The 20,476-nt window shown below is 53.8% G+C and overlaps 2 protein-coding genes across 5 annotated transcripts in view; both read right to left on the reverse strand.

Annotated features, from left to right (window-relative positions):
* Window positions 1–208: 208 nt before the first annotated feature.
* ATP6V0E2 (ATPase H+ transporting V0 subunit e2) lies at window positions 209–6,555 on the reverse strand. Its single transcript, XM_045792375.2, has 4 exons — window positions 6,334–6,555; window positions 4,889–4,936; window positions 2,528–2,642; window positions 209–1,921 (listed from the first exon to the last, which is right to left on the reverse strand). Exons 1-3 carry the CDS (start codon window positions 6,525–6,527, stop codon window positions 2,549–2,551), a joined length of 336 nt encoding a protein of 111 aa, XP_045648331.1. The 5' UTR covers window positions 6,528–6,555; the 3' UTR covers window positions 209–1,921; window positions 2,528–2,548.
* A 115-nt stretch (window positions 6,556–6,670) lies between these two features.
* The window catches only part of ZNF862 (zinc finger protein 862), a 33,271-nt gene continuing 19,465 nt past the window's right edge, over window positions 6,671–20,476 (reverse strand). For all 4 annotated transcript variants that reach the window (XM_087860710.1, XM_087860711.1, XM_045793677.2 and 1 more), the window contains 3 exons: window positions 14,299–14,403; window positions 11,347–13,461; window positions 6,671–9,767 (listed from right to left, as the gene is read on the reverse strand). In XM_087860710.1, coding sequence (XP_087716836.1) covers window positions 9,592–9,767; window positions 11,347–13,461; window positions 14,299–14,403 — 2,396 coding nt within the window. In that variant the 3' untranslated portion in view covers window positions 6,671–9,591. The remainder of the gene's footprint in view (window positions 9,768–11,346; window positions 13,462–14,298; window positions 14,404–20,476) is intronic.

Genomic DNA, 20,476 nt, shown 5'->3' on the forward strand with positions numbered 1-20,476 from the left:
TTAGCCAGTGTCCAGGCCTGTGATGGTCTGGTCCCTCATTTGTCCCAGTGCCTCTCCCTGCCCCCAGAATCCTCTTACACTTCCACCCGGGAACCACGCTCCCTGGCCCTGGAATGCCAGCGTCCTGCAGGAGGCTGGTCACTGCCCAGGGGCCGGGGAACAGGCAGATGGTGCACTCAGGCATTTAGGAACGAGGCAGGACACGCTCTGGAGATCTGGGGGACCTGCTTTATTATTCAGCCTCAGGAGCTGTGTGCTGTATCTGGGGTACAGATGAGTGGTGGTCAGAGTTCCACTTGAACCATCCTGAGTCTTCCCTCTGCCAGGACTGTTTCTGGGCAGAATCAGGGATGCCGTGTCTTCTCCTTCAGGTCTCAGGAGAATGTCGTTTGCAGTGTCCATGATCCGCTGCTCCAAGCGTCCAGCCCGGTGCCCCCCACCCACCCACTGAGCATACGGGAGCAGCCAGCAAACTCGGCCTCAGCCAGGACTTGGCCACCACTCATGAGCCACTGGACGTGGATCAGGTTTTCAGTACAACCCACACTCAGCATCCCCCACTCCAGGAGGCCCACAGAGGGCAGGACGGGAAGGGAGTCTGAAAGGTGGGTGAGGTGGGATGTCAAAGGGAGACCCCAGTCAGAGCTCTGAGCAACAGGCCAAGCCCAGAACCAGGAAATCTACGTGAGACATATCGCAATCGACCACTGTTCTGAAGTAATGCCCACTAAATGGAATGTTAATCACATAAATACACTCAATAAATATTCAAGATTGGCGCCTTCCCCCAGGGAGGCAATGTGGTGGGGGTGGGGGTTGCCTGAGGTCTCAACCTCAACTCTCCCGGGAGGAGTGAGGGCTCGGGCGGGAGTCCTGGGTCCCCTCTGGTCTGAGGCCTGCACGTTCTGCCTTCCAGGCCTCGTCAGGCCTGGTGCTCCTCCGCCCTCACCGTCCCAGCACAGAGCTCAGGCCACTCCGGGCGGACAGGTCTGGTGCTGCCCTTGGGGGCTAGGATGGGCCCAGTGGGCCACAGCAGCGCCCACACCTCACCCCCACTTGTCTCTCTCATCCTAACTCCAGGCGACCAAGCTGCTGCTATGGGGTTGGGGGGCTCTGAAATCCACGCCCACTACACTCAAATGAGGGAATCCAGGCCGCAGTGCTCAGACTGAGCCCCCAGGCAGCGGGGAGCTTATTCACAGAGGAGGGACCAGGACAAGGGAAGAAGGTGGAACAGGATAGTCTAAGGAGACACGGTTTTCCAAGCAAGCCCACTGACGTGACTTCACAACCGTAAAGAATCCTAAACAGATTGGTTTCAATCCTGACCCAAATCACTATGTTGCTTTTTGTGTGGGAGTGTTTTTCCATTACTCACTTCAACTTTCTCAAAAATTTCCCATCTCTATGTGTCCGAAAATTAAAGAATCCCAGGAAAGGCCTTTGTGACACCCTAATAGGTCTCTCCGTCTCTCAGAGGAGCCAGAGATGCTTCCCAGGGTCGCGCAGGAGGACAGTGACAGAGCTGAAGGGAACCAGCGCACTCCCCATCCGGGGCTTTCTCCCAGGTCCAGCCCAGCCCAGCCCAGCCCAGGCTTGGAGCATCCCGGGCTGGACACCCCTTCTCCACAGGACACGCAGACTTCCTGGGGCTGCCTCACTGGTAAAAGACAGGTCCCACCCCTGTCAGCTCCCAGCTGGGGTCTACTTGGGAGGGGCAGGGGAAGTTGAGGGCTGGAGACCTTCTGCTCCAGCCTGACTCAGCTTCGGGCCGCCCCCTGGATGGAGAAGGCAGGAGCTGCTGGCACCAGGCAGATCCTGGGGGAGGAAGCCATGGAGGGACCCAGATACAGCTGTGAGGGTGGGGACAGAGGGGTCGTCGGGGACAGGACAGCCAAAGTCATCCGGAGAGCTGGGGCACCTGAAAAGCACATCCCATGAAGGGGTCAGCTCCTTGCCGTGGAGATCCCGTCTCACCGCCCCTTCCTACACGCCCCCTGGAGAACCTCCTTGTCCCTGTCTCTGCCCTGGCCACTTGGCTCACTTCGGCTGTCCCTCCGTCCAGTTAGCGTCTCATGGCCCCTGTGCCCCAACACCCCCTACCTCTGAAGAGATTCTGCATCCCCGGCCACCCCTCTGCAGCCCGCCAACTGACCACCATGACTCACCCTACAGGATACCAGGCAGGAGGAGTATTAGGTACTCTGCACCTTTTTCTTTTTTTGCCAAGTAAACGAGTGCCTGAATCCGAACATGAACTCTTGGGGCGCCTGGGTGGCTCAGTGAGTTAAGCGTCTGCCTTCGGCTCAGGTCACGATCCCAGAGCCCTGGGATCGAGCCCCACGTCGGGCTCCCTGCTTCTCCTTCTCCCTCTGCCTCTCCCAACCCTGGCCCCCCTGGCTTGTGCTGTCTCTCAAATAAAAAACAGAATAAAATAAAGCAAACGTGAACTCTCATGACTGCCTTGCCTGCTCTCTTCCTACACAGCAGTGCCCTTTCCCACCCGCAGGGCCTGGGCCCTCAGTACCTGCGGCCGAAGTGGCGGCGGTCACTCCCACAGGAAACGCACGTACCAGATGGTCTCATTCTTCAGCTGCGGCCCGAAAAGGGGATTCAGCTGAGCCAGGATAGTGATGAGCCAGCTGCCGAGGACAGCACAGTGGGGGTAAGCCAGGACACAGGAGGACCCCACCTCTGCACCCCACGCACTTCCTCTGGTCACGTGGCCAAGCCAGCAGGTGGAGGGTGCGTGTTTGGGAGCGAAGGGCCCCGTGAAGCCACCCACACCCTAGCCAGCGCACGAGCGTGGCCTGGGCCTTGTGGCTTTGGGCTTAGGTTTGGTTTGGCTCGATGTTTTGTCCATTGAGGAGACCCGAGTTGGGGCTGGGCTCTGGGATGACAGAAGAAGTAAGGCGGCCTCCAGAGGCACACGGACAGTGACTCCCGGCTGTGCCCTAGTACATCTCTGGTCTAGGCCGCCCCCAGCCCGCACCTGGGAGCAGGACAGCACAGGTCCGACGAGAAGCACGTCAGAATCACCAACATTTAATAGCAAGATGAAGGAGCCACCTCCTGTGGAGGGCTGATGACCAGAAAGCCCCACTGAGGCCTGCCGGGGACAGGACAGGAGCTTTCCAGGGACCGCCGGCAGGCTGCACATTTGGGGGTGGGGGGCCGGGCCCCACTGGCACGACTCTGTGTGCCCACGGCAGCAGGCCCCCAAAGACCCTAGAGGAGCACGGCTTCCACGCCTGACACAGGCACCGGTGTGCTCTATCTGGTTCTGCCCATGGCTCCAGCTCTTGCACCCGAGCGCCGCCACGACAGCCCGTCACGTGGCTGATGCCCAGGAAGCTGTCAGAAATCATAACCTGCCTATCATCCACATTATCCCCGAGCTGATGTTTTGTACACATAATTTCCAGGCCTAGCATTCTCTTAAGCTGCCCCATCTTTCTGCCTTTCTGCACCTGCTCTGCGGCCAGCCTCCCCTGCCCAGACGTCCATTCGGTGTTTTTAATTACGCACAGCCCGAGCCCGTTCCCAGCCACCACCTGCTCTGTCCTGGTCTCTGAGCCAGCAAACCCCAGCCCCTCGAGGCCCTTCCTGGGACCGATAGGGACACTCTGCCAGGCCCCGAAGGACTGAGGAACAGCATAACCGGCCTTAGAGACGCTCTGTCTGGGGAGAATTCTGAAAGACCGTACACTCCCATGTACGTAAGTGGACACCTAAGAATCATCATTGTTTTTGATGAGTTTTATTTTTTTGTTGTTAATAGGAGGTAGAAAATATTTAACATTAGATAAAGTGAAAGGAGGGAACTGGCTAATAGGAATAAATAGCTCGTGATCCAATCAGATAAAGCAGGTTTTAACTACAAAACACACCCCAGATTTGAAAGCAATTGCGTACATTTTCTTTAAGTGTGGGCCTTATGCTATGTATTTTGAAAAATTTGGCAGTCTTGAGAAATATTCCAGTCACTTTTATTTATCGAAGTGTTATTCCAGTTACTTCTAAAACGATCTGTCACCTTCTAAACAATCAGTAGCTCATCACTGTTACCTGTCCTATTTGGACTCTTCCGAATTCCGAACACCCCAACGATGCCAAGCGTGAGCCATAAAAAGAGTGTATGGGACCCAGGAGGATGGGAAGCCATATAGGCTTCGTGGCTTGACTGCTCACGGGAGATGCTTCCCTCAAAGCCAGAACTTGGACTTATTCCCTGGTTTGGCAGGCAGGATGATGAAAACGTGGAGCAAGGTGACGTGAAAGGACTGGGGGTGGAAGGAGGGGTGTCTTTTTTCGTAACGGGGCAGGGGCTATGGTGAATGGCAGTTTTAGGAAGAGAACATCTGGATATTTGGGACCTGGACATTGACTCCCTCACCCTGTCCAGGTCCTTGAATCCCCTGGAACTCTTCTTTGATATCCCCAGGGCCCCCGTCCTAAGTTTGAAGACTCCCACCCATCTGGTGGTTCAAAACCAGCCGCATCAGACACCTGCGAGCACGTATCAAATATATGAACTCCTAAGTGCAGCCCTTGAAAACTGCGGTCGAGTGGGTCTAGGGCTTGGCCCTAAAAGCTGTGTTTTACGATCTCTCCAGGAGATTCTGATGCCCGGACTGCGCTGGCCCACTGCATTCACTTCTCCGCAGCCCATGGACGGGACAAAGCCTGTTCAGGTGACCCGTTTGGAAGCAGACCCCAGAGTCCACGATTTCCAGCCCATCGCTCTCTCTGCCATCTCAAACCGCCTTCTCTCCTAGGCTTTATAGACTCAGCCTTTCAAAAGTGGAATCTGTGACCACCGGGACGGAGGGGAGAGCAGGGCTGGCTGGGGAGAGGAGGGGATTTTGAGCCAGGAGGCAGTACTTACAAGAGGTAACAGCAGACCGCGGTGGCTACCAGCATGGTGATGGTCACTCTGCAATGGAAGAGGGCGTCAGGTCAGGATGGGTGGAACCAGCACCCTCCGGAGGCCTGGCCAGGGCCAAAGAAAGAGCTCCTGGTGTCGGCCCCTTGCCTGCCGGCCTTCCTGAGGCCAAATGAGCACAGGAGGCCAAGTTCTATTCAGGGTGAGAATTGCAAGATGGAAGATAAAAACTCTAAGGGTCACCTCAGGGGGAAACCCACCTTGCCCATATCTAAGTTGTGTTCCGAACTCCTTTCATCTCCCTTGTCCACACCCACTCTTTCCCCATCTTAATGCAGCGCCACTCCCACCCCCAGCTGCATCTGCACCAACCCACTGTGCAGTGTCTCTGGAATGCAAACTTCACTGGGGAAGGGGATGGAAAACAGAAGCTGGCAAGAGGCAAGGAGACCACGAGTCACTTCTGAGGCAGTGTGAGTGGTTATAAAGGGAGCAGGGACTAGCTACCAGTGTCCACACAAAGAGCACTGGAGACAGAAGCTTAAAATGCAGCAGGAGAGCCTTCCGTTAGACAAAACTCACCAGGGTTTGCAGGAGAGGTGAGACACTAAAAAATGGTTCACAAAGTGATGCTGTGGGACCCCGGCCCTGCAGATCTTGAAGAACAGAGACCGCTCCCATACGTCCAAGCAGCCTCCAGCCAAAGCTAAACCTAATCCAAGCCAGGTCCCAGGGCCCCTGGTCTAAAGCACCTGAAAGTCAGTGCCAGGGAAATTACACCCGATCCATTCTTTGAACATTACTAAGCCTTGAAGGCTAGTCCCGTGCTGGGCGTGGAGGTCTATAGTGAAGATCTTCCACCCAGAGGAACTTGTAATCAAGAGGAGACAGCACTTGGTAACTGAGGATAGTATGATGCAGACGCCGCTAAATGGTGCAACAGATGCAGAGATCTGCCAAGGGTCCTTCAAAAACCAATACCGGCTAAAAATTATTCAATACATAATATGCGCCGTGCGCTGGTAAGAGTTTTACAAGCATTATCTCGGGTAACCCTCATAGCAGCCTTAAAAGCAGGTATCAGCATCATCCACATTTTACCTATGAAGAAAGTGAGGCTTGAAGCAGTAACATTCGCTCAAGGTCACTGCTGGTGAGGGGTGCATAAACCCCATTAGGCGCCGGCCATGGCCTCTGGCTTCACTGGCTGGAGGTGAGGGGACCCTTAACTGCCTCCGGTGTCAGTGGGCTCGCCACCTTTCTAAAGCACCACGGGCTCTGCCCTTTGGCCCCGACCGCCTGCCTGTTCCGAGATGAACGCGGCCAGTGCGGACAAGCAGGAGTGCGACATGGGGCTTGCCTCGGCCCAGGGCTCGCTGCACCGCCGACCGCCGACCGCCGCCCGGGGAGGGGTCCGCAGGGAGGCCGGGCCCGCGCGCCATCCTTACCCGCGGTTGGGTCCTTTCGGCACGAACCAGGGCCCGGCGATGCCGATGAGGCCCCAGAACGTGGTGAAGATGATGACCGGGAGGGCGAAAGAATGAGCCGTCATGGCTGGGGCCGGATGCCCAGGCTGGGGTGCAGGGCCGAACTGCAGATGCTCAGGAGCGCGGGTTCGGACCGGGCAGTGGGCGCCGAGCATGCGCAGCAGGACCGGGCGGCCCGGGGGAGCGCGCACAGTCGCTCCCGCGCAGGCGCGAGCGCGTCACTCCGGCGGGGGCGGGCTTTCGAGCCGCCGGATTTAGTTCGCTTTGACCCCCGGGACTTATAGGACAGAGGCATATGTCGAAATAAACTCTGCTTTATTCAGGTAGCAAAAGGCTGAGAATCAAACATGGTTTTATAAACCTCATTTGCACATCTTTGAAACCAGAAGAGGAGAGGACATCCCCTTGCCAATCACCCTGAGTATCCTTGGCTGACAGACACCTGCACGAGGCAATTGGCCAATCTTCACACCGTCTTGCCAAATACTTAGCGCCCTAGGAACTCCACATGGGCTTGAGAGAGAAGCAAAAGGTCTGGAGTGGGTTACGCTAAGGTGTCTGGCGAGGACAGGGGGCTGAGGTCCCTCCCTCCCGCCTGGTCTCTATGGCTACTGGAATCAAACCATCGGTTATAATGCCGGTTAACCCAGAACGTCAGACCCTGTGGGCAGCAGTTATGAGGTGGGTGTAGGGAGGGGGGGAATGCCCGGATCAGAACGTGGAGATGCTAATGAAGATTACAGGAAGGGAAGGAGGGTGGAGACAGAGCCAAGTCTCTGGCCAAAGGCTTGCTCCTTCTATTCCCTGTGCCCTTCAGCTTGTTTGTGAGGCAAAAACAGGACGGCTATCCAACAAGGGTATCTCCAGGCCCTGGATTTGAAACGTGGCAAGTGTCTTGAAACAAAACAAAGAGTTCAGGCTGTGTAATAGTCTCCGGTAAGGGCGCTCACCGTGTCAGCCCTGGGTCCTGCACAAAAAGGTGGGTAGTCCTCTTGTCATTAGCTAGCATGCCTGAGCCCCATGAGAAACGTAGATAGTGCAAATCTCTACAATAAACAGCATTTTCAGTCGCCCCTCCAAGGGGTCTGATCTTCTCAAAAGCTGGCATTGGAGGCTTCCTCAGTACATGGATATGGAAGCTGGATGCTTCCCTACTTGGCCTCCACCTCCGTGCCTAGAGCGGCACAGGGAATTGTGTGTGCGGAGCTCACACACGTCACTGCTTGAGGGACTGGCCTCATGCTCTGAGGGTTCTTAAAGAATGGAAGAGGCCATGGGCATGCCAGAAAGTCACCTCAATTTGGAATCTAGGAATAGGGTGGGGGTGACAACCCCCACTTTGAAGGGTCTTTCTCTCTTCCATCCCACCAATTCACACCCACAACACCTAGCCTCGGGCAGACTCCTAACTCCCCATAGAACCTTATGTGAATGGGGAAGGGAGGCCTGGGCTCCCACCTCCACGTGTGGCCAGAGCTGTAGCTGCAAGCTATACCTCAGATCCCAGACCCCGGGGCTGGGAGAGACATTTCCACAGGCTAAATAAAAGGCAGATAGTGAAGAGTGAATTCCTGGCCTGCAGCTAAAGCAAACAGGAAGGTGATGGCACTAAGGCTAAGTGCTAAGGGTGGGTGGCAGGAAGGGAGAATCGATATATCGGGAACCAGGGGGACACAGGATCCCAGCATACCCCACCCCCCGGGACTGGGAAGAGGACAGACTGCTGGCTGAGGGCCAGACAACTTGTACTTGCATCACAGGGCGGGGACCCCAGGTGCGAGGCTGGGACGCAGCACCACTTCCTGCCTGTCTAAAACGCAAAAGGCAGGGGGCAAAGAAGCCCTTCCCTCTAACCTCCCCGTTTCCCAGGGTCAAAAAGGCGGGACCTAGGCCCCACATCATCCCCACCAGATAGGCAGCCTAGGAACCTGTCAAAATAAAGCTGCCCTGGAGGGAAAAGTGCTTTACTTCTAGGAGGCAGAAAAGGTGGGGTGGGGGTCCTCAAGTTTGAGTGCGCTCACAAAGTTCCTGGAGGATCCTGCGGACAACGGCCCACCCCTGAGCCCAGTCCCATGGCTCTGATCAGGCAGGTATCAAGCACCCCTAGTGATTCCCCAGCTGGGTCTCAGAGCAACTTCGGGAAGAGTGGCACACTTAGGGAGTACCTCTTCCCACAGTAAGGACATAGGTGGCAAGGGATAAGAACAAGGGCCGGAGGCAGCTAAGTCCACTCTGTGCCGCCCGAGGTCTGTTTTTCAGGGAGCTGGAGGCGCTGTCCGTCCTGCGGCAGACCAGGAGCCAGCAGGCACTTGAATTCTCTGCTGCATGTCATGGAGAGGGAAACTGAGGCGCAGAAAAGAGGAAGGGATTATGGTTGAACCTCTGCCTGCAGCAGAGCTGGGGCTGGGTCCCAAGCCTCCGCAGGGCAAGCATGGACGAGTCCACCCGGGCTCACGTCCAGCATTGGCGCAGCCACACGGAAGTGCTGCCACCGTGAGAAGCAGCAGGCTCCCTCCCGGAAAGACTCTTGTCCACCGTCCCGGGGCTACAGGACGATGGCGTCTCTTGAGTGCTTTGCGCAGAGGGTGTTGCTGGCCTCATCCTAAGGGAGGCCCTGGGGCGAGGTAAGGAAATTCTCTGCTGCAAGTCTCCTGTTTGGAGTTGAAGCTTCCCTGTGTCTGCCATGGAGCCATGGTGACAGATCCCAGAGCCAGGCCAGTTGTCCCCAGAGCCTGGTCATCCTCCGTCCCTCACCAGGCGCCTCCTCCGTGCCACTGCGGCTGTGGGCAGCCTCCCTGGAATGCTCCCCAACCACCCAGGGGACTGGGATGCTCCTTGAAGCTCCTCCCCCCCACAGTCTCTCCCACGGCAGAGAAGTCCTCTCGCTACCAGAACATGGGGTGAAATCTTTCCTGATAGGATCACTTCCTGAAGCACCTTAAAGATGAGTTTGAGATAGGACCCCGTCTGCCTATCTCAGTGCTGTGAGGTCACCGCTGCTTAGAGAGGGGCCTTGGTAAACAGGCTTGTGCTCCTGATTACCCTGCCTCTCTGGGAGGTGGGCTTAACTCTCTTGTCACTGCCCACTTCCTGGTGCTTAGAGAGTCCCCCCAGATGAAGATTCTAGGGCAGTCTAGATTCTGTGAACAGCCTGTCACCACGATTCCAAGAGGCAGGACAGCAGGGGGGTCTTCAAGGCGATCCCTAGTGAGCTCTCGATCAGGACAGCTCGGGGGCTTCTTGGCTGGTATGGGGGTACAGGAGTCTGTCGGGAGTGTCCATGATGCAGTCCTTTAGGATCTCTGCTGGCTCCCTGTAGGATGGAACAGGTGGCTTCTGGGTCACAGCCTCCTGCATATAGAGCGCCCCCATCTTCTCCTTCCTGAGCCCCGCTCCTTGTGCGAGAGGAAAGAGAACCCACAATTACACCAAGGGGAAAACAGACTGGCTGATGATCCCCTTCCCATGTCCAACTGCATCCCAAGGTATGCTCGGTGAGAAAAGGCACACAGAACAGACGAGACGGGCCGAGGGCTGCTCTCGGCAGGCCGGATCTAGTCCTGCTCTGGTCTTCTCTCACCCTGGGGCGCAGGTCTCACCTGGGGCGACTCTGCCCTCCAGGGGACAGGGGGCAATACCTAGAGACACTTACGATCGCTACAGCTGGGTGAGTGCTAGGGGGACCCAGTGAGTATGTAAGGGGTACAGGTCAAGGATGTTGAAGACCCTACGACACACAGGCCAGGCCTCCCAACGAGGAATGATCCGGCCCTCAGTGGCGACAGTGCAGACATTGACAACCCTGCCTGGGAAGGACGGCCTTATCATAGCAAATCGGGTGGTGTCCTCTCGTTGCTTCAGACATACCAGCCCCACTGCCCCAATGAGAACACACCTGAGAGCCTCTTTCTCCCTCACCCTCACAGGGCCGGACGTGGGGAGCAGCTCCCACAGCAAATGCATGGGTGAAGGATGCACCGCCTGGCTCCCCACCTCGGCCTCCCCGTCACTCCTCTCCAGTTCGATCCCCCCCACCCCCTCCGCCCAGCAATGGGTCCGGGGCCGCCCTGCTTCCTATGGAGCCTCTGTCAATCCTGAGGCCCAGGCCACTGCTGAGCACAGCCCTGGCGGCAGGTCACCCATGAAAGCACAGGCACTGGAAGGAGACCAGCAATTCGAAGGTGTCAAGGAAGAAACTTCACTGCTGTCACTGGGAAGTACAGCGTGATCAGCCTGGAGAACCTCTTTGGTTTTCGGTGACTACTTGAAAAAAGGAAAATGTCTTGCCGAAGACTCAGTAACTCACCTGCCACGTAACCTAACTTCCCCTCCAGCCCAGCGCTCCGAGGGGACTGTGAGGCTGTGCTCCTCACAGATGCCTCCCCACCCGGCATGCCCCAAGCCTCTCCTCCACCTAGTACCTTCTACGTGGCCCCTCTGACCTGCACTGACCTCTTCCCTCCCGAAAAAGTCTACCCAGGCCCACGGAGAATGTGCTGTCCCTGCCCTAGCTTGTCCTGTGCTCTGGTTACTTCTAGCCGTGGGCTGGACCTTTACGGAGTGCCACTGGCATCACGTGCCAGATGCTGTGCCCTTTGCCACAGAAAAACCAAAGCACAATGAGATGAACTGGCCCAATATCACACACTAGTCAGCAGAGCCAGAATTTAAGCCTGGGCAGACTGGCTCCGAAAATTCGTGCTCCTAGCACTATGCCCCACTGCCTGCACTGTGTGTGTGTGTGCCCGTGTGCGTGTGCGTGCGTGTGTGTGTCCTGCCTCCCTCGCTGGATCAGAAGCTCCTTGAGGGTACGCGTCACATCTCGAGCACCCACTGGGGATACCCGAGACCAAGACTCTGGTGATGGCTGCCATCGCCAGACTCTCCCAGACCCCAAGGTCAGCATGGGATTGGGAAGAGAAGACTGTTTTCCTCTGCTGTCCCATGCCTGGGGACTCCGTCTCGTGTACTTACGGGCCTGGGAGCGGGGCGGCACTGGGGCGCACGCGTGGACGTGGCTGAACCGCCGGCCTGAGGAGGTCAGGTACCAGTGCTGGATGGCAGGCTGGGGGTCGTACTCCGTGACCGCCACCCCGTTCACCGCTGTCATCAGGAGCATGTTGATCACCTCGTTGGAGAGCTTGGTCCTCTCCTCGGTCCTGATCCGGTTCATGGCACTGAAGCCCCGCTCACAGCAGGAGGTGGAGACGGGCACACAGACCACCACCGCCATGAGCCTGCTAAGCAGGGGGAAGCGGTAGTGCTGGGCCAGGGTGTTCTTACACAGCATGGAGAACGGGAGGTTCCTGCCGACGGCTTTCAGGCCCAGCCACTCCTCCAGGAGCGCGGCCTCGCTGTAGCCTGCGGGGAGCGAGAGCGCAAAGTATCTGGCGAGGGCAAGGATATCCTCGTTCCCAAAGCTGGCCAGTTCAATCCCACTGGGCCAGGCCACGGTGTCAAACACCTCCATGTTCTTGAGCTGCGGGGGCCGGGCCGAGTCAAACCGCTGCCGGAGGTACTCGATGCCCGTCAGGATCATCCTTTCCCGGTCGGCCCGGAAGCGCTGCTCCGCCAGCTCCACTCTGTCCAGGCAGATGCCGTGCAGCCACCCATCCCGGAAGCCGGCGTTGAACTCCTCCTCTTTGGGCCCCGCCTGGTGACGGAGGGTCTCCAGGGCTCCGTAGGCCCGTCCCAGCGTGGCGTTCACCTCTGTGATCAGCGCGATCTCCTTCTGGCACACCTCGGACAGAGGCCTGTAGATGCTCAGGAAGTCCAACAGGAAGTGGCAGAACTTGACGAAGTGGAAGCTCTTCATCAGCTTCAGCACGCCTCTGGCCCGGTGCCCGGTCTGGCCGCCCGCTTCCGCCACGCCCTGGAGGTGCCGAGCCAGGCCCGGCCAGCTCACCAGGAGCGCGTTCAGCGTGCGCCTCTTGCTGGCCACCCACCTGACGGCGTTCAGGTCCTTGAGGCGGATGATCTCCTGCTCCAGGGGAGCCGCACCTTCCTGCAGCTCATTCAGCCTCTTGTTGGAGGACTGATAAAACTTGAAGACCGTTCGAATGTGCCGGTCACACTTCTTCACCAGATCGATACCCCCACACGCGTCTACCACAGCCAGGTGCAGCCGGTGGGCGACACAGTGGACGGGCAGCAGCCGGGGGATGACCTCTTGGAACTTTTCCACAAGGCCTCCTCTGCAGCTCAGCATGGCGGAGCCGTCGGTTCCCAGGCCCACCACCCAGCCGGGCTTCCGGAAGGGGATGTCCAGTTCATCCAGCGCAGAGACGATGGTCTCAAAGTAGCCATCGACCGTCTCACTGTAGAGAGGGGCCAAAGTGATGTACGACTCTTTCACCTCCGTGCCCTTGAAGTAGCGGAGGTAGATCCCCACACACGACTGGCCCGAGGCGTCCGTGGAGCTGTCCAGCAGCACGCTCACACAGGGGGAGCTCCGGACATCCTCGAGGATCTCCTTCTTCAGAGTCTCTGAGATGTACTTGATGAACTGAGTGCATGCGGTGCGATTGCGGTACTTGCCCAAAATCATGGTCCCGGTGCTTTGGAGGAGTTGCAGGATCTTCTCAAAGTCATTCAGAGGCCTCGAGTGGTACGCGATGGAGTAGGCGGCGTTGAAGAAGTGCTCCATGTTTGCCATCAGGTCGCTGGAGATCTCTGGGACCAGGGCAGCTGGAGGGGCGTCTTCCTTGATCTCAACAGTGTTGACACACAGCTTGTGTGCTTTGCTGACCTCGTGGTACTTTAAAGTCTCCACTTTAAAAGGCCCCGTGTAACCTCGCACTAACCGGGACGATTTGTCGTGGAGACTCGGTCTTTCTTTGCAAGCTGAGCAGAAGAGCTTGGTCTCCTTTGGGTCAATTACTAACCATGGGAACTGCCCGAACCATGACCTCTGAATGGAACGGGGTCTGTAAGTCCTCTTGATTTTCCCAGGGCCATCTACTTTGACTTCACAGAGGCTGGAATTACAGTAGGAGCTACAGGTCTCTGTAGAAGGATCTGGAAGCACTGCAGATCCCATAGCCAAGGCTTGTGTGTCTGACTCTCTTATAGCCACCATCTTCTCCTTCCCTTTGGAACAAATAAAAATGAGCTTGGTTTTGCTGCCCAGAACTCTGCAGTCGCCCATCAGTTAAGACATCCCAATTTACTGAGTATCCCTTATGCAAAGCGGAGTTGAGTGTGGCCCACCTTTCTAGAGATCATTAGTGATTTCTCTTTAAACCCTTTCCCGTTATTATCTATGTAAGTTAGCTTGCTCCCGAAGAGGTGTGTGCTAATCCTTGCGGGCTCCCCGTCTCTATCCACACAGCTACCCTGGGATCATGTGACATCAGCTGCTAATAAGCTTAATTAGCCACCTTGGCCATAAATGCTATTAGATAAACAGGTGACTTTAATCCTCTTTTGAGGCAGCACAAAGAAATGAGGTTAAACATCTGTAAGTCTTCTTCTGAGCCTTGGAAAGAAGGGAGGTAGAGCAGTCTACACTGCAGCTACCAGCCAGTAAGCCCGTGACTGAGATACACAAAACAGCAAGCTCTCACAGACCAGTGGTGCTGCCACTGGAAACCGGAAGAGGAGGGAAGAAGGGCGGCTCACAGGCCCACGGGTCACACAGCTCCTCACAACCAGGGCCTCCCACGCCTCCCCTGTCAGCTCCGCCACAGGTCCCATTAGCACTTCTGCTCATCAAAGGGCCTCCTTTTGCCCATACTGTCCCTGTTTCCCTATTTGACACTCAGAGGGCAGAGTTAGTTTCTTATTCCTCTTTGTCCAGCAGAGCCTGATACAAGGCCCGGGTCACAACAGGAGCAGCACCGGGATGGCCGAGTGGACACTGGATGACTTGCCACGGCCACAGGGCGACGGCATGTGCCCTTCAAAACTCAGTAGGCCAAGACTCACCTGGAGGACGACCTTTCCCCCACTTCGGCCCGTTTGGGTCCTTAATCCAGGGTGCAGCTCGACGTTCCAGTTTTGAGATCAAGTCTGGCTTGGCAGCAGCAGGCCCTGTTGCAGGGACGGAGAGTCACACTGGGGTCACTGCTATGGACCATCAAGTCAGATAGCCCGCCCGAAGCTATTCGTGGAAACGGAAATGTTCAGTTCAGCCTCTATCTCTTCATAAAGTCTATTCAGCCAGGGCCATGATGAAAATATTCCCATCTTGTGTGCCAGTCTACTCCTAAAACCCAAAAGGCAGTCAGATTCAGGTGCACCCCTTAGCCAGAATAAATAACGTCCTTAGCTCTGCAGGCCAGCCACGGGAGCCAGGAGTCAGCTGAGTGTGTCTGGAGGGAGGTGGACATGGGGGGGACACGGGGTGCAACAGGAGGAGAGGGCAGGGATGACGAAGAGAGCCACACGAGACTTGAAAGGCCCCTTAAAAATGTCCACCACCTGCCGTGGAACCTTCAGTCCGACTAGAAGAGATTCGTGCCTTTGGGTTAAGCACTGCCCTTTATTTAAGATATGAATATTCACAGGGGTATGAAAAGAAATTGCTTTCTTGATTTAAAATAAAATCCAAAAAATAAAATAATAAAATAAATAAAATAAAATAAAATCCATCAATGTCTACTTATATTCGTTGGTAAGCGTGTGACCGTGCGCATGAACCTTCCGTGGGAGGATACGGAGCAGCTAACCGTGGGTGCTTCTGGGCCATGGTCATTATTGCCGCCCTGCGTCTTTTGGATCACTTGAATCCATGTATATATTTACATTAGTTATATGTGTGTGTGCATCCATGTATTTACCACTAATACAAATATAATTAAATAATTGTTAAGCTGTGGTAGACTGAACACATACCCTTCTTCAAACATCTCTAAGATGAGGGCCAAGGAATAATAATAATAATACAAAGAAACGTTAATACATTTTTGGAAGAAGGAAAGGAGATAAAAGAGAACGAACAGAGCTGAACAGCAAATGCTGGCAAAGGGGGCAGCGAGGAGAAAGAAGCGAGTCCGATTGCAGAATCCCCCAAAGACTCTGGGACTGGAAGCGCCAGGAGTGGCAGAAGGTGGTGGGTAAGGAACAGGCGGGAAAGGGCGGGCGCCCAGTCTGCAGGGAGCCTGGGGCCTCCCACCTACTCCAGGAAACCTGAGAACCTGCAACCCTGACCCACCCTCACCCGAGGAGGAGAATGGAGATTTAGTTCTCAGAAAAACTGAACCAGGAATGTTCCGGACCCGGGGAGAGTGGGGAGAGTGGAAGAGGAAGAAGGGCTGCAGTGATGAAGAAAGTCTGTGTTCTGAAAGGTGCGCTACTCAACTCCAAGGACACAGGCTCGGCCGCTGGGGCAAGACTCCTTTGGAGAAACAGAATTGCCCCTTCCCATCCTCTCCTGCCCCAAAGGCCCACGAGACACTGACTTCTGCAGGCTCTTCAGCGAGACCGGCGGAGAAAGCTACTCCGTGATGAGCCCCAGGCACCACGCAGAGCTGCCAGCCAGGTTTCTCAAGGCTTTACTCTTAAACCTGAATGAAGACAAGCCTCTGACATGAAACTAGTAGGGAAAGGGATCGGAGGAACTACAGAAACCGCAGGGAACAAAGCAGAACTCAAAAACACCAGAATTCGTGTTCCCAGAGAGAAAAGTCGTGAGAGTCATCTGCAAAAGGACCAACAGGGGCTTTGAGATTAAAAATAAGATAGAAGAGTGGCGCCTGGGTGGCTCAGTCGGTTAGGCTTCCGACTTTTTTTTTTGGCTCAGGTTGTGATCTCGGGGTCATGGGATCAAGTCCTATGTGGGGCTCTGTGCTCAGCACAGAGTCTGCTAGAGATTATCTCCCTCTTCCTCTCCCTCTGCTCCTTCCCCAGTGTGCTCTCTCTTTCTCTCAAATAAATAAAATCTTTTAAAATATGATAGAAGAAATTAAAACATTCAAGAAAATAAACTTGAGGGGAGCCTGGGTGGCGCAGTCATTAAGCATCTGCCTTCGGCTCAGGGCATGATCCCAGAGTCCTGGGATCAAGCCCCACATCAGGCTCCTCCGCTATGAGCCTGCTTCTTCCTCTCCCACTCCCTCTGCCTGTGTTCCCTCTCTCGCGGGCTCTCTCTCTGTCAAATAAATAAATAAAATCTTTAAAAGAAAAGAAACTTGAGAAAATCTCCAAGAAAGTAGAATGAAAAAGACAGAAGCAGAAAATAGAGAAGAAAAAAAATTAAATAGAACCAGAAGTTCAACTGAGGAAATCCAATATCTAACAAATGGGACTTTCTTGAAGAAAGAAAAATCGATACGAAAAATTGTACAAGAACACTTCCCCAAACTGGAAAACTTGAGTTTTCAAATGGAAGGGAAGCACCAGACGCCCAGGACAAGAAGTGAAAAATCACTGATATTAAACACTTCAGAACACTGGACTTAGATCTTAAAGCCTTTCGGAGTAGAAAAAATAGGCTGTATTCAAAGATTTAGTTATAAAAAAGCATTTAGACTTCTCCTCAGCACCAGTAAAACCTAAAGGTAATGCTTTCAAAATACTGAGGAAAATGATTTCCAACCTAGAACTCTCTGTCCAACCAGGCTTCCAATTGCAAGGGCAGAATAAGGCATGTCCTCCCATGCACCATTTCTTAGGAAGTTACTGGAAGATGAGCTCCAACGAAATGAAGATATAAACCTGGAAGAAGACATAGAGCCAGGGAACGGGAGTGGGACAAAGGAAAGCATGAGACCACAGCTGTGCAGGCCTAAAGAATAACCAGTTTAGACAGAGCAGAAAGGCCTGATAATGGACGTCCCCAGAAAAGAGTGAAATTGATCCGTCACGGGATGCCTGACCACGGGGAAAAGACTCTTCAGAGGAGTTTTATAATTCCTCAGAAGAGTTGGAAAAGAATTGTTGAGAGGACAGAAAACTAGCAAAATAATAAGAAAATATTTCAGTTCGGGGGGGGGAACATCCTGCAACAAAAGGAAAATCATCATAATATGTCACTTTGATCAGAAATAAGTAATACGTAACCATAATTAGGCAAACAATCTACACTGAATTAATCAAGAAAGTGTGATGTACTAGTTCTGAGAGGGTGGAGGGACAGAGTGGGGGCCCAGGGTGACGGAAGAAGGCTGGATCTTCATCTTCCATGGTAGGAATCAAGAAAGAATATCAATGTAAAATCAACAAATCAGGAACAGCAATAAACATATGCAACAGGAAATTAAAGTGAGTCTGCCTGCCTGTTTCGGCTCAAGGTCCAAAAAGATAGGAGCCAACTGTCCCCCATCCCAAAGCTAGACCACCAAGGCCCGCCTTGGAAATGAGGGTGGCCAAAACACGGGGCTGTGACCCTAGCTCTCAACACAAAGGAGTCGGAGCACTGGGAGTGAAGAGGTCAGGAAGCTGGATATGAGAGAAGTTTCTGGAAAGAGATGTCAAGTGTATTGTGAGCCCCCCCACACTATGGAAGCGGTGGCATGGGCTGCTCTCCTGGGACCTTAAGCCTAATGGGAATGATATCCTGACCTTTACCCCTGGGCTTTGGGGCTCCTCATGAATCCAGGCCTGCAGAAGACTAAAGGCAGAATCTGACTGATGGGCTCCTTCATGGTGGCCATGTTGGAAACAGCCTACATTCCCAGGGTCTGTCGGACCAAAGGATATGTTTTCTGTGGTCCAAACATGGACCCTGAGGGAAAGAGAAGCCCGGAATCACTTCAAGGGACTCTGCCCCTGACTGTCTGTTGGCAGCCCAAGAATGAGCCCACATGGGGCTAACTGCCAAAGCAGACAGTCACTGGTGTGGAGGGGACTGCAGTGAGTGATGGGGGGGAACGGAGAACCCACACTCACCCAGAGAATCAGCTTTCCACGATCCCAGCCACAGGTGGATGCCAGGTCAAACCCTTGTCGTACCTCTCCTCCCCACTCACCCACCACTGTTACCAGTGAGGACACAGCAGAAGTCCTGGAACCAGCTGGGGGCAGAGGGGAGGAGGAGGAGAACTCCCACCTTCTTACCTCGGCATTCCAGATTCCACACCTGGGCCAGGGTGAGGTAGGAGAGGCGAGAAACTTCAGATTTAGCTGAAGTCCCGATTTTTGACTGCTACACAAAGACTACACTTTTGTTTCCGAATTTGGGGGGAGAGTGTACACTTTTGTAGCATTTAAAACTTACTAAAAAGTTTCAATAGGGTGCCTGGGTAGCTCAGTCGCTTAAGGGTCTGCCTTCGGCTCAGGTCATGATCCCAGGGTCCTGGGATGGAGCCCCACATCGGGTTCCCTGCTCTGCGGGGAGCCTGCTTCTCCCTCTGCCTCTGCCCCTCCCCCTGATTGTGCTCTCTTTCTCTCTCTCTCTGTCAAATAAATAAATAAAAATTTTTTAAAAAAGTTTCAATAATAAAAAATTTAAATTTTTTTTAAAGTTTCAATAATAATATGAGGAACTCCAATCATTTACATTTTGTCCCATTTGCTGTATCATGCTCATGCATTCATGTGCCCTCCCCTTCCCCCCTCCTCTCCTCTGTATGTGTGTATGAATAATATATACATAATATAGATGCAGTATTTTTCTAAACCATTGAGAGGAAATTGTTTTCATACCCCGTTTATCCCTAAGTACTCCTGAGCATATCATTCAAGAAAAAGGACATTCTCTTCTGGGGTACGCAGAATTCTAACATGAGCTTCTGTGACCTGGGCCCTCCTCACCCCTGCCCCTTGCAGTCTGGTTCGAACCTGTGACCTGACACCACAGCCATAATTCTGAGACGTTACATGGACATGGCGAAAGAGAGGCTCTCTGGGTGACTTCACCTGACCACATCAGCCCTTTAAAAGCAGGGCCAGTTGGATCTTCAAAGCACCAGCAGGATTCGACACATGGCTGCTGGACTGAGGATGGAGAAGGCCAAGTTGGGGGGACGTGAGAGCAGCCTGTAGGAGCTGAGAATGATCCCTGGTGGAAAGCCAGCAAGCAAACGGGACCTGTCCTACAACCGAAAGGAACTGAATTCTGCCAACGACCTGAGTGCGGTTGGCAGTGATTTCTTCCCAGAGCCTCTTGGTAAGAGGCCAGTCTGAGGGACACCCTGACTTTGGCCACACGAGACCCTAAGCAGAGAACCCACCTGAGCCCATCTGGACTTCTGACCTCCAGAACTGTGAGATAATAAACGAGTTAAACATTTAGCCACTGGATTTGTGATAATTCATTGTGTGGCAACTGATTTCGCCTGCTAAAGAGAAGCCAGAATGGAGGCCACAGTTTGAATAGAGCCTCAGGCCAAACACTCATAATCACATAATCAAATCTTAAACAGCCCTCATTTCGCCTACATGGGGATGCTGGCCTTAAAACCTACGCTTTCTTCATGACAGTACGACCTGACTACAGTTCCAAGCCAGCTGCTACGAGCAAGGAAACTTACACAGTGCTACCACCCTAAAAAGAATGTACATTTCTAGCAACCAATTACAATTAAAAACAAACAAACAAACCCAAAGTACTCCCTCGTTCATATTTTATAAACTGAGCTTTAAATGTGGAGAGCCAAGCTCTTAACCACTTTGGGTTTGAAGACTCCCTGTTCGCGAACAGTTCCTTTCTTCCTCAATACGATATTCATATCGAGTAAAGCACCCTGAATTTTCTTCTGTCAACCCAAAGGGTAAGGAAAAAAAGCTGCACAGAGCTGATCCAAACAAGTAGTGATGGGAAAGAATACAGCTGTCTTCTGAGTGCACCCTAGGAGGCTCATTCTTTGGAAACTCATGTCTGTGCGTATCTCTTAGAAATCAAGAGGCACATTACTAGAGGAAGCAGCTAAGAGCCTCTGGGGAGGAGGACCGAGCAACAGAGAAAGGTGGGACAGGGTACTGTCATTTTTGGTTTAAGTCTTGTTAGAACTATGTATATTAAAAAAGTAATTATGAAGAAATATTTGTAAATAACTGGAAACACACAGAAGACTGAATAGCCCCGAATCGGTGCACTTCGTTTATATCCTCCCTGGGGATCGGCCACCTCTGCCTGCCCCGCCACCACCACACTGGCCCCGGGAATTCTGTACCCCAACTGGACTTCTTGGAAGCTGTGGCTAAAATGTTGCCAAAAACCTTT

This window comes from Ursus americanus, chromosome 3 (genome assembly GCF_024610735.1).
Source record: "Ursus americanus isolate L20-20 chromosome 3, mUrsAme1.1.p, whole genome shotgun sequence".
In the NCBI taxonomy this organism is placed as follows: domain Eukaryota; kingdom Metazoa; phylum Chordata; class Mammalia; order Carnivora; family Ursidae; genus Ursus; species Ursus americanus.

What these genes read in the sequence shown, in the direction of transcription:
- ATP6V0E2 (XM_045792375.2), bottom strand. Translation starts at nt 6,527, where the DNA reads ATGCTCGGCGCCCACTGCCCGGTCCGAACCCGCGCTCCTGAGCATCTG. An exon ending in CCGAAAGGACCCAACCGCGG is followed by an intron (nt 4,937 to 6,333) that starts GTAAGGATGGCG and finishes CTTCCATTGCAG; the next exon opens with AGTGACCATCACCATGCTGG. An exon ending in GCGGTCTGCTGTTACCTCTT is followed by an intron (nt 2,643 to 4,888) that starts GTAAGTACTGCC and finishes TGTCCTCGGCAG; the next exon opens with CTGGCTCATCACTATCCTGG.